This window comes from Aplysia californica, unplaced genomic scaffold, assembly GCF_000002075.1.
Source record: "Aplysia californica isolate F4 #8 unplaced genomic scaffold, AplCal3.0 scaffold00114, whole genome shotgun sequence".
NCBI lineage: Eukaryota > Metazoa > Mollusca > Gastropoda > Aplysiida > Aplysiidae > Aplysia > Aplysia californica.
In genome coordinates, this window is record NW_004797384.1 from 982,388 (window position 1) to 998,115 (window position 15,728).

The following is a 15,728-nucleotide window of genomic DNA, read 5'->3' on the forward strand; positions in this document are numbered from 1 at the left end:
TTATTACTCTGAGATGAAGACGTGGGCTTGGGACTAAAAAAGTTTCAGGTTCCGCTACAAACTTTATCAGTTATTGCATAGCAATGTTTGGGGGGTGGGGGTCATAAGCAGTTTCATTTTGTAATGGATTATTCTGTCGCATCCATATAAGACGAATGCCAGAAAAATATTTTTTTCCTCACAGAGATTGATTTGATTGGTTATTTGAAAAATTCAGGAGAAGAAAAAAGGGTCTCATCTGTACAGTATATTATTATTATACAGGTGCCTATACTGTGGGTAGTTGGAGGGCATAATTGGTTGGTCCAACTTCTTTTGTTTCTGTTCCTCATGTCTGTCTATGATCTTTTTCACTTTTCACTTGCACTAATAAATGACCATTAACATTTCGACGTGCTTCTCTCACTAAAACAAACATGATGCAAACTGCCATTTAAATTGGTTTTGTGAAAGTTTTTTTTATTGTACAGTTATGTAGCTTATCCTCTAAGAGTAGACTGGCTCAATTTAATGATAACTGCCTTATCCAACCTGGTCAATCCAGTCTACCTTTTCAATACCTACTGTACACACTGTTGCTGCCCTTTAGACGTACATTGCTTTTTATCACATATTCCGTCAGTGCAGATTTTTAAGTACTCATTGCTGATGGACAGACTGAGGAAAATAGGGTAAAAGTACATGTACCCTACCAAAGGAAGATTGCCAGTCAGGCAGAAAATTGGACTCTTGACTAGTGTAGCTGTTTTTGCTCAGCATGGGCATCTCACAGGGAAAATAGTAGGCAAAAGATTCTGAGGTAGGGTAGACCAAGAACTACTTACTGTAAGAGTTTGAAGAGATGGGTGACAGGAAAAGACCAGGATAATAATATCATTCATTTTCATTACAAAAAAAATATTTATTTATTTATTTATTTATTTATATACTTATTTTACTTCTAAAGAGTGTCCAAGCAGAGAAATGAGTGACGAAACCATGATCACCGATGTCTGTTTGGCACTTGGAGAAGAAAAAGGAGATGATGAATAGGATATCCCTTGCCCTTCAGTAGCAGCTAGCCTTTTTATTACCAGGGAGAGTAGAGTTGAACTGCTGGACCTGGATGTTCACTTTTATTTCTTAAATTAAACAGGTGGTTGGAGGGCGCCACTGGTAGGTCCTAGTTTCTTTTAGTTCCCTCTGTTATTTCTCTCTGTCTGTCTTATTCTTTCCCTGCACTATGTGACGGTGTCGTTGTGCTTTTCTTTATCTAAAAAAATTCAAAATATTAATTATCATATTATCAACCGGAGAGAGGCAATTATAGTGGCGATACAGTTGAGGGGGCACAACTGTGCTTGATTTTAAAGGCCTCCATATTTTTTTGTGTTATGTACCTTGATCTTTTCAGCTCCCGAAGATTCATCACAGGACGAGTCAATAATAAGTATGAATGCTATAATTTTCAAAACAGGGCTTTTGCTATTACTTTGCGCTATCATAAAAGGGCAATAGGTTAAACTGAATATTCTTCTTTTTTTTTTTAGCTGGATATGTTCCATGTACCGATCACAGTTCGTCAAAGTTTTTCCTTGATTAGGCCTATGGAATTCATATTTTTAACAGACTGTAGATCACATGAGCGAACAAAATGGCGGCTACTTTCCATTTCTCAAAGGAGACACCTCCTGATTCTATGTTTAGTGATTTCCAGTCACTGAACAAATTCCAGAATGAGGTTTGTTTTGTTGAGTTTTTTTATTTGAGAGTATCCAGTACGACCCTCATTTTAGAGGTTCGGCTCTTGTGGATAAAAGGGAAAGAACTGGAGTTATCGTTGGGACGGCAACAGTGCAGGCAACAGTTGTGGGAGTGGCACTCTGATATTGCAGACTGCAGTTTTAAGCACTAATAGATCTAGAAATCTAGTGGCCACCTCTATTCTCACCTAGAGTGAGAATAGTGCAGGCGAGTCTTGTGGCTATTCTCACCCGGTGCGCGTTCACCAAATTTTGCGTTCACCCTAAACCACAGAATTCTACACTGTGATAACAGAAAAATTGTAGAATTTTGTGCCGCGAACAAACGTTCCATTACAACTGTAGCCTACTAAAAGCGTACAATTTTGTCTGTGGGCAGTGGAGAGAGAGAGAAAAAGAGAGAGAGGAGTAGCGCGAGAATTTCCGGGCAAAACAAAATGGCGACCCGCGTAGTTCGGCTCGATTCGAAAAGTTAAATAGCCGTAGCATCTTTGTAGACAACCAAATTAATTTACTTTTGTGTTTTAACATCATTTTTTAACTTTGTTTTGGTCAATTTGATCGTCCACACCGATAGACAGTATTCAGAAAGAGACAGAGAAAGAGAGAAGAGGGGAGGAGTTGATCTTGCGAGAACTTCCGGGCGGGTGAGAATAGCCACTTTCAAATCTAGTAGAGTCTAGTCTAATGATCTATACCCTCTCACCTCCAGAGGAAGGAGGGGAGGGGGGGGGGGCAGAAACAATGGAGGTTGAAAGGAGAAATGAGAAAATAATCCATAATCCATGCTTTATCTCACTTTCTCATATTTTTCTGAACTCTCTGACACTGACTGATCATGATGTCATTCATGGAAGAAGACAGGAAAGGGCCCCATTCATTCAGGCATCATATATGACAACTAAAATAACGTCATGGTCATGATAGCCTTTGGCAATATCAAAATCAAATGAAAGCATAAACCATTTATTATTATTGGAGTGTACCCTTGTGAAGATGTGTATCCTTTGTGTTTTGGATGCATTGATATAATTAAAGGAAGTGGCTATTCTCATCCATGCTGTAAAACTTCTTTGAGTGCGTCTCTGGCTATTGACTATTGTTCAGTTCAGTTAGCAAGAAAAAGCTTAAATTGAGAATGATGAGACAGAGCTTTAAAGGGAGGGGGTTTACCATTGTCACTATAATGGCTGTGTGTTGACAAATTTATCTGCACATACAGAGCATATTTATTATATTTTTATTTTGTATTCAGGGTGAGAATACCATAATATTATTCTCACCCGTTTTTTTTTTCATTTCCGCCTTTTTTATTTCGTAGCTTTGTTCAGTCTTTCAACACAATCCCTTATAGAGCCTCAAGGCCTTGTGCACATCTTACACCGATTCAAAAGACGTTTAACAGAAATCAGTGATAGACATCTTCATTCTAAAATTTCCTCCTCACTGGTTTCAGTAAAATGGTTCTGTAAATTGCTCATTTTGTGGTAATTTTGGTTGAAAATGAAAGAATAACAACAATGCGATGGTTGTCCAAGCCCGCAAAAGCTGGCCATTTTGCAATTCCAAATAACTTGGCAAGGTTTTGCCATCTTTAATAATAATAATGATAAAAATAGCATTTGTATAGCGCATCCCGCTCAACAGCAGGCTCTCTATGCGCTTTACACAATACTATTACCCCAGCAGACCATAGAACACTCCAAAACATTCTCAGCTTCCCGGGAAGCACACTAACAAAATGACAAGATCTTCCGCTGTCTATAGCCGGGTACCCTTTCCTACCTGGGTGAAGTGAGGAAAATTCGTGTAAGTGCCTTTCCCAAGGACACAACGCCGGGTTCCTGACGGGATTCGAACCCACGACCTTTGACAACTAACTGAGGTATTGAGCGGCAGAAGTAGGTATTGAGCGGCAGAATTCATCTACCTGCCTCGCCGTGAAGTGGTTAAGAGTTTTGTTTAATCATTACACTCTCTCTTATTTCACAGATTTCTATCATCCTATTACATGTATTTAGGCCAGGCCTACCTGTTCTCAACGCCCAGGTGAAAATAAAACCGGGTGAGAGTAACAATATAATTATTCCAGGGTGATAATAAAATGGATACTTTTCTCACCCGCGTTGAGAATAACGACAACCATTCAAATTAGCATCAAGTTCATGATTGTGTAATATGTGTAGCATCATGGTGGAATCCAGTGCTCGTGAAAATGTTGAAATCAAAGACACGAACCTTTTTCCGCTTGGTTGGTAATTTTATGCGAATTTTTTGTTTTAGCCTTCTTACCTTCAATATCCATTTAATAATATAATTCTGCTTTGAATCTTATATTATATCCAAAAACTGACAAGCACCTGATTCCACCAGGCCATGACAGGTACATTTATAGATATTAATAAATTGCTTTTTTATGTTTTCTTTTACAGTTATTTGGCCACCTTGTTGACTATGCCTTTCAGTTTCTTCTGGAGCCAAGCAAGGTATTTCAGATATATAATGTTTAATCGAAATGCTTTGAAATCACTAATTCCATAAATAGTCTTTAATGTAAGCCGTTCTATAGCATATAGGCTTTAATAGAGCCTTAGCATTTAAGATTCAATGCTTAAAAGCTTAAGTAAATGCAACACTTAAGAATGTAGTGATCCTTGTCTGCTTTGACCCTTCTTGTAGGTAAACTCCACTAATTAATTTTATTTGTTGATCTTATTCTAACGAAGTGTTTATCTTTTGTGCTGGGTAAACCAGCTCAAAATTACCTTTTAGAGCAAATTTTCTGTTTAAATCGATTAAGCTGTAATTTCATTCCCAGGAACTGTTGCATTAGTAATATAAATACAATTTGTTTTGATTTCTATCATTTGTCTTTTGCTTTTATTTCTTCAGTCGTCACGGCTCATGTCCCAGCTGGAAGATTTTGCTCAAGAAAATGGCGTCGGGGTCGGAGCTTTGAGAAATGTCTTCAAAAGTTTAGTTTCTCTGCCAAATGGTAAATTTGTAACAAATATATTCTTTTTTTTTTTTTATTGGTCTGTCGACCAATCCCAGAACTTTTGTGTTTAAAAGATACATTTTGGAAGCTGCCACCTACTCATGGAGATTTTTTCCTTGATCCTTACCTTAACCAAAGGAAGATCAAACTTTTTCTTACGAGAAAGAAAATTAAGAGAATATTTGAAATCAACTCTTAACTGTTTGTAGACAGGGACAGTTACTTTTTAGTTTTAAAAATCGGATAGAGAGAAATAAATTACACAATGGGTGGAAGAACCTGGAGTCAACAATACTATTACTATTACTAAACATATTATATTATTCCACAACGTCATGGCCTTTACTTTACGAGGAAAAGTTCTGAAGAGGTTTTTACACGCAGTTATTGCATTCAATATGAAAATGGTATAGTTTACAATAGTTTACTCCGCATAGCGACCTTGTTTTAAAAGTCTTTATGTATAGATTTGTATGTGACAATAACGAAAGAAAAGCCAAATGTACCCAAGATTTATTCAAAATTTTACTTCTTTTTAGAGATGTGACAAGAAAAGACAGGATTATAGTAAACTTTTTTAGAACATCCAAGCTGAGAAATGAGGTGGGAACCATGACTGGCAATGTCTGTCTCTGATCTTGCACGTTTGGGAAAAAGTTTTGTGAAGAGAATGTTGAAACAGATAAATCCTTTACGTCTACCCAAATGGTAAGCCAAGGGTAACAAAAGAGCTGAAGAATCTCATTTAGGAAACACCAAAATGTTCAATGTATTATGTATAGTTTTTTTCTGTCCTCGTCAGTGGCACTCAAGAAAAGTTTAAGTCCATCTCAAGTGCAAGAGGATCTGAGAAATTTGGGTAAGTCCCTAATTAGTCAGGATATAACAGAACCATTATCATTCATGTTAACAAGTATCGGTACTGTCTTTTTATTTATGTTTGGATATTTGATAGCATCATTATCATTCATGCTTTGAAGTACTTGGTTTCCTAATGATTTTGTGTTTCAAAATGTTTTGTGCTCCTTGGAATAGTTTTTGATGGTGTGATCATCGCTGTATGTTAGTAAGTGCATATCTCGCAATCTCTGTTTTCTTGTTCAATGTCCATTTATTTAACTGTGAAAATGTGACTTTTTCTTAAGCTCACTCTTCATTTTGAACTGTTTTCACTGTTATTAAAAATCGAAATACGACAAGAAAGCACTGAGGTCGCGATCTGTCCTAGGCTTTTTGTGTTCTAAAATGGGTTTTTTTCATTTGTGGAAGATCTTCTGTTTTTAGTTTGGACGTAATACGTCACTGTCATCCATTTGCGATGTAGCGGTTGGGCTCTTTGGTGTTGCACATAGATGATATGGATTCAGTTCCTATATATGGGGATTTTTTTTTTCTAATTTCGATTTGCCTGCTGGGATGTTGTATAGCACTCAGCCTGGCTTAGCCTTGCTGCCTTGCAAAAGAAACTCTCGCAATCCACCTATATGTGAGGCAGTGTGGGGAAATCAGGCACTCATCAAAATAATCAAAGTGAAGAAACTGGAATTTTCCAGCAAATTTGTGAATTTTTATCGAAATTTTGTTTTTTGGCTCAGAAACGATGTGACCCCTCCTCCTTCAATCACCAGTATCTCGACTTGTACCCAAGATAAATGGGTATTTTTTTCATTGAATGCAAGACAAATGAACTAACTTTAAGCAGATACCAATAACTTCATGCCGAAAAATTGGCTAGTGCCTGGTTCCACCACGTCGTGACACATATAGTCTAAATTGTGTTGATGAGAGCATAATACAAAATTACAATTTTAACTGACATATGACCCTCCACCCTGTAGCTCTGATGTTAATTTCAGGAATAATAAATGCCATTTTCATGTCACCCTCCACCTCTTGTCCCCAACTTGCTGGTAGTTGGAGTGTGTCACTGGTTGGTCCTCCTTTTTTTTCTTCCTGGTGTTTCTCTCTGTCTGTTTTGCTTCTTCTCTAAATGAATTACCATTTTTGTGCCAATGAGCTTCTCTTCACTCTAACAAACAAATCATCCCCACCACCAGATTTGTCAGGTGAGTGGTTTGCGGGTGCTCTGGTGTGGTGTGCTTCTTCTTTCCTGTCAAACCATTATTGTCTTTATATCTCTTCTTTCTTTTCTTTGTATATTACTATTTACTCTAAATATACGTAGACGTATTTGTGTTGCAAGTGCCGTATATCTCTTACCAAAACAAATTTTCTGGTAACACCTCTAACCTTCTGCTCTTATTTGACCTATTTGCGTTGCAAGTGCCATAAAACTCTTACTAAAACTTTTGCTGAAACTAAAACAGGTCTGTCAGAGGAGAAGGCGCAGATGGTGTCGGGTCACTTCGAGGCCAACTTGGGCTCCCTGTCGCGTGGAGCCTTGGGCCAGACTCTCATGGTCAACCAGCTAGTGGACATTGAATGGAAGTTTGGAGGTAGGATACAGTATCAGTATCTTCGTCATGGTATTGATGCCTTTGTGTAAGCGTGTGTGTGTGTGTGTGTGCGTCTGTGTATGTACATGTATGTGTGTGAGTATATTGACTTGTGCATGTCTTGTAACCACAGCACTTTTTCTTTGTAGAAATAAATAAAGCTTACCTCATCTTACTTTTCTTGTTGCGTTCCTAGTGTTTGTGTTAAGGATGCTGTCAATGGCATAGTGGTTTGACAACTTGACTCGTGACATAAAGATTATGGGTTCGGTTCTAGTCATGGAAGAAGTTTTGCCTTTAGAAAAGACACTTTACACAATTTTCCCTGTGAAATATCTCCCCGATGAAAACTGGACATCAGCACCTGTCTAGAGTTGTTCCAAAAACAAAATAAGCTTACCCCTGACTTGCTATTTGCTAGATAGATTTGGAGGGGTTTGCCTGCTACACACATCAGCAAGGAATTAGACTTTGGAATGCTGGAATAACAACGTCATGCTCTCATATCTAAGTCCATATCAATAGTGTAGAGCCCTAAGGACCCACTCTGAAATTTTTTTACTTTGTTATGAGACGGGGTTAAATACACCATTTTTATAAAGTTACCACGACACATCAACTTATTTCAAATGGTTTTTTGTTGTTGTTTTTTAAATTCTTGTCTAGTACTAATAATCTAGTAGAGGGCCTTTTATTAATAGTGATAATTAATTTTACTTATAAAAAATATCTTATATTATGCATTTTAGTATTTTAAGCTTCAGTCAAAGTTTTCCTTCTTTGCTGCAAGAAAAATTCGGAACTTGGTTTAACCTTGATTTACATTGGGAGGGAGGGGGGGAGAGACAACTATTTATCTTGCAACATCGATGATAGAGAAATGGTGCTTTGATTTGAAATAGATAGTATAGTTAAAGTAAATAATATTCTGCATTTTAAGTGAGATTATTTTTTCTCTTTTGGCTATTTAGTCACGGCATCCAGCAGTGAGTTGGACAAGGTTGGGAACACATTCCTACAGGTGAGAGAAAATGGGCAGAAGTAAAGTAACATGTACTGTCAAATCTGCCTTAAGAGTCACCTCTCCCTACCAGTCACCTGAACTAACGGCCATTATTCCGTGACGCCCTTATGTTCTTATGTTTTTTCCTATACTAACGGCCATTATTCCGTGACACCTTTACGTTCTTATGTTTTTTCCTATACTAACGGCCATTATTCCGTGCCACCTTTATTATTTTTTCCTAAAAAATGTTTTACCTACCCTTAGCGGTCCCCCTGTTGAACGCAGCCCAGTCAGTCGTTTTTGCAACAAGTCATCCTCAAAACCTGCTCATAGCAGTCACCTGCTTCAAAAGTTTTCTCCCAACCCATCCCCACACTAAGTGGGTGTTTGTAATAAATGCAAAGAAAGTTTTATGGAGAGATAATGACTTTGATGGAAATTGAATGGAAAGAAAAAATTAGTGTTTTCAGATTTTGAACCATTTACTGACTTTGTCAAGTAAGCGACCATTACTGAGGCCCTGCCCATAGCGGCATTTTGTTTGAAATGGTCACTTTTTGTATGATCTTGAGAGACTGTTATGGATAGGTTCGACTGTGAAGCCCTTAAGTTAGAAGAACTGTTTAAACAAGTGCAGAAACATATAGTAGGGTTATAGTTCTGTCTCAGGAACAGGAAATAGTAGGCTGTGATTATTTGAATACCCAAAGACATGGGGGGGGGGGGATGCTCTTTGGTTTTAGCTTACTCTGATATTCCTTTACTGGTCTCCTTAGTATTATTATGAGCAGGGTGTCCAGCAAGTACATAATGTCATTAAAAAAGTCGAAAATTCAGCATCCTGGTCATAAAGGTCATAAATGGTATTAAACGTGCCTTGACTGTAGTAAACAGTTGTAAATTAAACCTGCATATAGAGTAATGAACCTAGCAAGACTTTCCAGTGAACGGAGTCATAGCCACGGTACTCAGCAATTACAAAGTCTATCTTTTGTAGAGGCTTGATACTCTAAATATCAGGTTTCACGTCTTTAATTCTTTGTATTTGCCGTCGTCTTCAGGGGTCAATCTTAGTAGTAGTATCAGTATCGCGGAACTTTAAAAGACAGTAACTCTTCATTGTTTGTGCCCGTGTTAGGTCTAAATCTAGCGGCGAGCGCGCGCTATCATCAGTCTATCCTCCACTTTGTCGACTGGACTTTGTTTTGTTCCAACCAGCCAGAACAACTTCGATTTTCTACATTTGTCTGTTACAGAATCTAGATGTAGTTCAAGTTTAAGACTGTGAATCAAAAGGATTCCTTTTTGTTAAAGTTTTGCAGTCAAAACTCACTATGTGGAAGTACTATTTCAACCCTGAGTGGCTGAAAGACAATGGTTTTACCAAGTAGCTGGGCCAAGTTCCAAACAACCCTGGTCTGTTTTTCTGCAGAGCTTGCAAACAGGGTGCAATAGGCACAAATGGCGTGGATGCATTAACGTCACATATGAAAACAGCAAAGCATAGATTCTCCTTACAAGCAGCCACTTAACCCCATGCTATGTTCTGTTTTCTGAAAAGCAAGGACGTGCTTGCCAACTTTAAGTCACAGATTCAAACAACTGAAGACACAATTCAACAGCCTTCCCAACCCCAACTATCCACAAACAAACTCTCGACAACTGAAACCAAAATCTCGCTCCTTAGATGCACACATAAAAAGTAAAGTTGTTCCGGCTTCCGATCTGGACATTGGAGATTGCCTTGTTAGCGAGACAACATCCTGGGCCTTCTGCATATTGTGGTATGGTGGCCAGTTCTTTTCCGCACCACCTTTACTTCCTCAACTCGGAAGTCAGGTACCCATTACTGCTGAGTGGGCAGGAGGGGGCGAAAAAAATCTGTGTCCAAACCGAGGTTGAATCCAGACTTTCCGCTTTGGAGAAGAGCGCACTAACCGCTCACATAGGTGATGAAAAACCTCTTTTTTGAGCTGGTGTGGGGGCTTGATTTGCTGGGTAGTAAATTTTTTTTCCAGGGAGTAAATTTTTTCTAGAGATATTGCTGGACACCCTGTATGAGGCTCTTTGGCTGCATGTGAAAGTTGTGAGTTCAGATCTCATATATGGGAATGATAGTTTATGGGTTGTCTCCGCATTTCTGCTGGGATGTGTAGATTCCTACTTAGCCCAGGCTGGCCCTGGTAGTAAGAGTAAGAGCAGCCCAGCCCCTTAATGATCTAAGTTGTGTCATTTACAGCCATTTGTTTCCCCTTTGAACTGACTTGTTCTTCTAGTTGGTCAGATGATTGGAATGTGACACTATCCTATCACTGAAGCATCAAATTCACACTTGTTTAAAACAGGGTTACTGTGTTTAGATCGGTATTCCGATGTCAACGGGAATGATGTTTGGTTTGTGGATTTTCTCGACTCGTTGATGTGTTTTTACAGGATTTTTTTTTCCACCTATTTCCTGAGAAAGTAGCGAATGCTTAAAATATAAAATCATTTTTATTCTTTTGGTTTGAAAGGATTTTATTGTCTTTTATTTTCAGTTGAAGCTTGTCATCAATACTGGCAATGGAATGAAGAATGTGTTCTTGGGTGAGTCTCATAAATGAGTGTTTAGAGCATGCTAGGGGTATGTCCCTCTTTTTCTATATTTTTTTTCTGTCTGTCTGTCTGACTTTTTCCAAGCACAAGATGAAAGTTTTTGTGTCCAAGTACTTTCCTTGATCTCCAACATAGGCCAGTCATACACTAATAATGAAGATGGGCCTTTGTTTGTTTGTTGATTTACCAAAAAAAAAAGCAAAAGAAAATGAGTCCGTACCGTAACTCAGTAAGGCACTGGAATGTCCACTCAGTAAGGCACTGGAATGTCCACTCAGTATGGCACTGGAATGTCCTATTAGAATATCATGTGATCACCTATGAGTGTACTAAGTCTCCCAGTGATGCGTCCTGAAGGACTGGTGATGAGAATACTTACTTGGTGAATTGCTTGTATGAAAACAAACCTGGCTGACCTTCTGTGTATCTAATCCGCATTTTTCAGCCATTCACGAAGCACTGGTAAAAACATTCTTTGTTTGTTTTCGGGACACACGATGTAAGTTAAAACCTAAAAGTTGAACCTGTTCTAATGGCCACCTATCCAAGACAACCACCTGCACAAATGACTGTTTCGCACTTTCCCCTTTGAAAAAAAAATATAATAGTGACTGTCCAAAATGTCCACCTTCTCAGACAAACTCTTTTCCTCTCCGCTATGGGTGGTTGTCTGGGACAATTTCGACTGTACAGGTACAAACCTGGCTGACTTTCTTTATCATATCCACATTCTCTAGCCATTCACCAAATACGAGTAGACCCATTCTATGTTCGTTTACGAGTAGCCTACATGTGTTAAAAATTAAAATCATTCCGATTTCAAGGATTTGTCTGCTTTTCTGAGTAAATGTAATTGGCAAACATGGTCCTGGCTGATCTGTCAATCACTGGATGGCTGGTCACTGAGGTGTTAATTGGAAAAAGCTTATTTTTGCATTGATCTTACTCACAATGTGTCTTTACTAAAGTAGGACAGTAGAGCCTGCTTAAACCAAAATTTGGGGTCTACCAAATTGTCTTTGATTAAGACCTGTTTTAACGTGTGGTTAGCTGGTGCTCTGGTGCTTCTCCCCTATCAAATATCTATCATCTTTGGCTCTCTGCCTTTTTTTCTGCATTTGTTACTCTCTTGTAACACCTCTAATCTTCGATACTTATATGGCCTTATTGTGTTGCAAGTGCCATAAAAAACTCTTACTAAAATTTAAAAACTGTTTTCAGTTTACAGTGATTGCTCTAATACGAAGAAAAAAATTGAAGATTTTGTTTTCTTTCTGTTTACTGCGATGTTCCAGATTAACCGTTTTCAGTATAAGTGGACTTAACTGGTCATTTTTCTGCATTGACCTTACTCTGTGTCTTTACGAAATTGATATTTGTGGAAACAATAATGCCATGTTTTCTGTTCACCACTCTTTTTTTACACTCTTGTATATTTGTCTGGTATTTCAGAACTTACTCTCCCTCAGTTCTACTCCTTCCTTCATGAAATGGAAAAAGCGAAGGCAAGCCTGGAGTACTTGGGTTAATACATCATTACAGTCGTGGGAAAAGTGAGCCCTGCAAGAATTTTTGCTATCTTGCCCTAAGCCCATTTGACATCTGCGTGCCGGTAAAGATTTCGGACCTTTTCTGAGGGCCGCCTGTCAAGATTTAGAGTATGGTTAAGGCAAGACCTGTATAAGGGACAACAATCAAGTGTGTTGGACACTTACCTTATTGAAAACCCTGTGGTTAGTAGTAATAGATAAAGTAAGGTATTGTCATATTGTCGTCACAAGAAATAGACTTTAACTACCTTAAGCTTTAAAAAAGCTTGCCTTTGGGACAGTTTTTAAGTAATTTACGGAATTCCCACCTATTCATGTGGAATTTATGAAATGAATGCAGCAGCGGGATCACTTTCTCAATAAGACGGAGATGACATTGCTTCCAGAAAGTGAGAAACAGACGGCTACATTGCTTTGATTCCTGTGACTTTTATCAGTTTACGCAGTCAGATTATTCATGTCAACTCTATTTTTAGGAGTCTATAAATCTGAAGGGTTTGTGTAATCGGTGAAAACGCTGAATGGCGATGCTCGGAGAACAATGTGTGAGAGAGGGACTGGGTGTGTATGATGAGTGTGCTTACTTAACAAGTTACTGATAATGACAGTGCTTTGTGTGTGTGTGTGTGTGTGCTGACATAACTTGTTGTATCTGATAGAGATAGGGTTGTGTCTGAGTGTTTGTGTGTATGTTGTATAAGTGTGTGTGAAAGCTTCGTTCCCTTCATAAGCTGCCTCTATTGTGCTCTTTATGAATGTGTATAGCTGATACCTTCAAGATGTAAGTAACTGTGATGGAGTGTGAGTGTGAGATTTCTTCGTTTGTATGTTTAATTTATTTTCATGTATCTGATTGTTTTGTGATGAATTCACTGTGAAAGGGGAGACTGTGATGTTGAGATTGATGGCATTCTACACATGTATTTCTGTGCAAAATCACTTCATTTGTCATATCTTGTTTAGTGGTTATTTCAGTGCTGAAAATGGAGACAAATGATATGTTGTTTTAGTTGAACAAACACGTTTGAGAAATTTGTTTGGCTTCTTATGCGAATAAATTTGGGCGGACAGGGTTAAGCCTTTTTTTCATCCAAGCTCTCCATAATACCATTGTGTTTTTGTGTTAATATCATGTATGTGGATGTGTTGATATATATGATACAGTAGTCTCCTTCTAAGATCCTGGTGCTTGGGAGGGAAGAAAACGCAGGATCTGAGGCGACTTGGATTATAGCCGAATCATCAAGGGGGAAAGTCCACAATGACTCACGGTCAGGGCCACAATCAGTAAAGTGATATTTCTGTACTTTGAAATGAACTGACATGACACCTTGGTATTCAGATGTCTTTTCAAAGGTCAATTATTGAAATCTGGCGGAGTTTCCCGCTCTTGGGATAATGATAATGCATCATTGTTTTGTGACAGCCACAATTAAGATTTGAAGAATAAAAAGCAGGCTCACTGCCAACAGATGACCACATTATTACTCACAGGTGATCGGACAGTCCCTGAATTTGGGGGCCAGTCTGTCTAGCGAATTCTGGCACAAAACTGAAAGGCAAATGGGATGGACAGGGAAACGAAAACCTCAATGAATCATCAGTTCCATGTGATCCCATCCGATGTGGCTTTGTTGGCCCTAACCACCCATGTGTGATGTATGTTTCGGTGGAGGGTTCAAATGCGAGTGTGATGTTTGAGAAAAACGAAAGTGTCGAGGACACGATCCCATCTGAAGGAAGCATTGTAGCAGAGATATGCAACAGAGATGTGATCCGCGCTCATATGACCTTATGCAGTTGTGAGGGCCGTAAAACTCTTACATACAAAGAGATGTGATCACATTCATGAAAGTGAACGACCTGTAACAGACAAGTTTTTCTCTTCTTGGTTGATCAGCCGCACCCACCCAGGTTTTTGTTCAGTAAATTATGTTCTGAAATGAAGGATCAAAGTCTAGGACAAATACATTTAAATATTATGTCATCTAGCCCTTTGAGCGAGATCTTTGGGAAGACTTTTTTGTGGTGAAATTTGTTTTTTTTAAATAGAGGGACCTTAAGTGAACCAGGATCATATGTGATGGTACATGTATATTACCTGTGGGTGGTTGGCAGATGCTGTGGTGTGGTTTGTTCCTTTCCTATCCAATATCTATTGTCCTCTCTTCTTTTTTGTGGGTTTTTTTTTCTCAAGTAACACCACTATTTTTAATCTTTGTCATTTATTATGGCCAGTTTGTGGTGCAAGTGCTGTAAAATTCTTTCTAAAACCAAACTATGTATAACATACTTTAATATATACATATATGGTAATATTAAATAGTTTTCTCTCTCTATATATATATATGGGCCTATATATATGTGTGTGTGTGTGTGTAGGCATATATATATATATACAATGAGTATTATACACCCACACACATATTTGTAATACCATGATGAAGAGACCCGAGGTAACTTAGCCACAAGACAAATACAGAATAATCTCCTTGACTGTGATAAAAGGCTAATGTGAATAAATTATACCCTGTATTGAGTATCGCTCTGGTCTTTCCGATTTCCTTCCTTGTTCAGGTTGGCAAATACCGAGGGAATACCCCTCGTGGCGCGGTGCCACTGACTGAAGTGTCTTTGGGCCTTTCCCAAAGGGGGACATTTGTCGTTCTTATGCACTGTAGAATTGTAAATGGGCCGAGCCAACAATGTCATGCTTATAACTGTGCCTGAACTGCTACAGGGAGCTGCTGCCTTTTCTTTCCTAATCCTTGCTATCGTTATTTTCCTCTACTTCTTTTGTATGTTTGTCACGCTCTTGTGACCCGCTATTTTCGGGGTGCCTTTATAGTCAAAGCAGACTTTTGCAGTCGAAGCTAGAGAGATGAGCAGAGTAAGTCCTATTCCCTGCAGGAACTTCTCTGCTGACATCCACCCCTTGGCGCTCATATGACCTTATGAAGCTGCGAGCGCCTTAAAACCTCTACTAAAACAAAAATATCGAGTGGGTGGTTGGCGGGTGCTCGGTGTGGTTTGCTTCTTCTTTCCTTTCAAACATCTATCGTCATTATCCCCTCTCCTTCTTTTTTATGTTTGTTACTCTCTTGTAACACCTCTATTCTTCGGCTCTTATGCAACCTTTTTGTGTTGCAAGTGCCGTAAAACACTTACTAAAACTTTTTTTAAATACCGAGGCTAAAAACTCAGCTAAACAAAATAATATTATTACAGTCGGATCCATCGTTCCTGTCTCTGTGTGAGGTGTCAGATGCGAAGAGTAGTTTCCTTCCTCTGTGTGGGTGTGTGTGCCCGCGCGCAACAGCCATTGACATGCTTAATCATTATTACATAGTGATCTTATACAGACAGATTGTAAGACAGTGG

The 15,728-nt window shown here is 38.6% G+C and overlaps 1 protein-coding gene across 1 annotated transcript; it reads left to right on the plus strand.

Annotated features, from left to right (window-relative positions):
- The first annotated feature begins 1,592 nt into the window (after window positions 1-1,592).
- LOC101845615 (COMM domain-containing protein 7) lies at window positions 1,593-13,454 on the plus strand. The gene is made up of 8 exons (XM_005095821.3): window positions 1,593-1,720; window positions 4,175-4,228; window positions 4,635-4,737; window positions 5,543-5,599; window positions 7,068-7,196; window positions 8,168-8,217; window positions 10,740-10,788; window positions 12,250-13,454. Exons 1-8 carry the CDS (start codon window positions 1,634-1,636, stop codon window positions 12,324-12,326), a joined length of 606 nt encoding a protein of 201 aa, XP_005095878.1. The 5' UTR covers window positions 1,593-1,633; the 3' UTR covers window positions 12,327-13,454.
- The last annotated feature ends 2,274 nt before the right edge of the window (window positions 13,455-15,728 follow it).

Excerpts from the sequence above, each read along its gene's own strand:
- LOC101845615 (XM_005095821.3), top strand. The coding sequence starts at position 1,634 with ATGGCGGCTACTTTCCATTTCTCAAAGGAGACACCTCCTGATTCTATG. Across the intron at positions 7,197-8,167 it reads CATTGAATGGAAGTTTGGAG|TCACGGCATCCAGCAGTGAG; the intron begins GTAGGATACAGT and ends TTGGCTATTTAG. Across the intron at positions 10,789-12,249 it reads AATGAAGAATGTGTTCTTGG|AACTTACTCTCCCTCAGTTC; the intron begins GTGAGTCTCATA and ends CTGGTATTTCAG.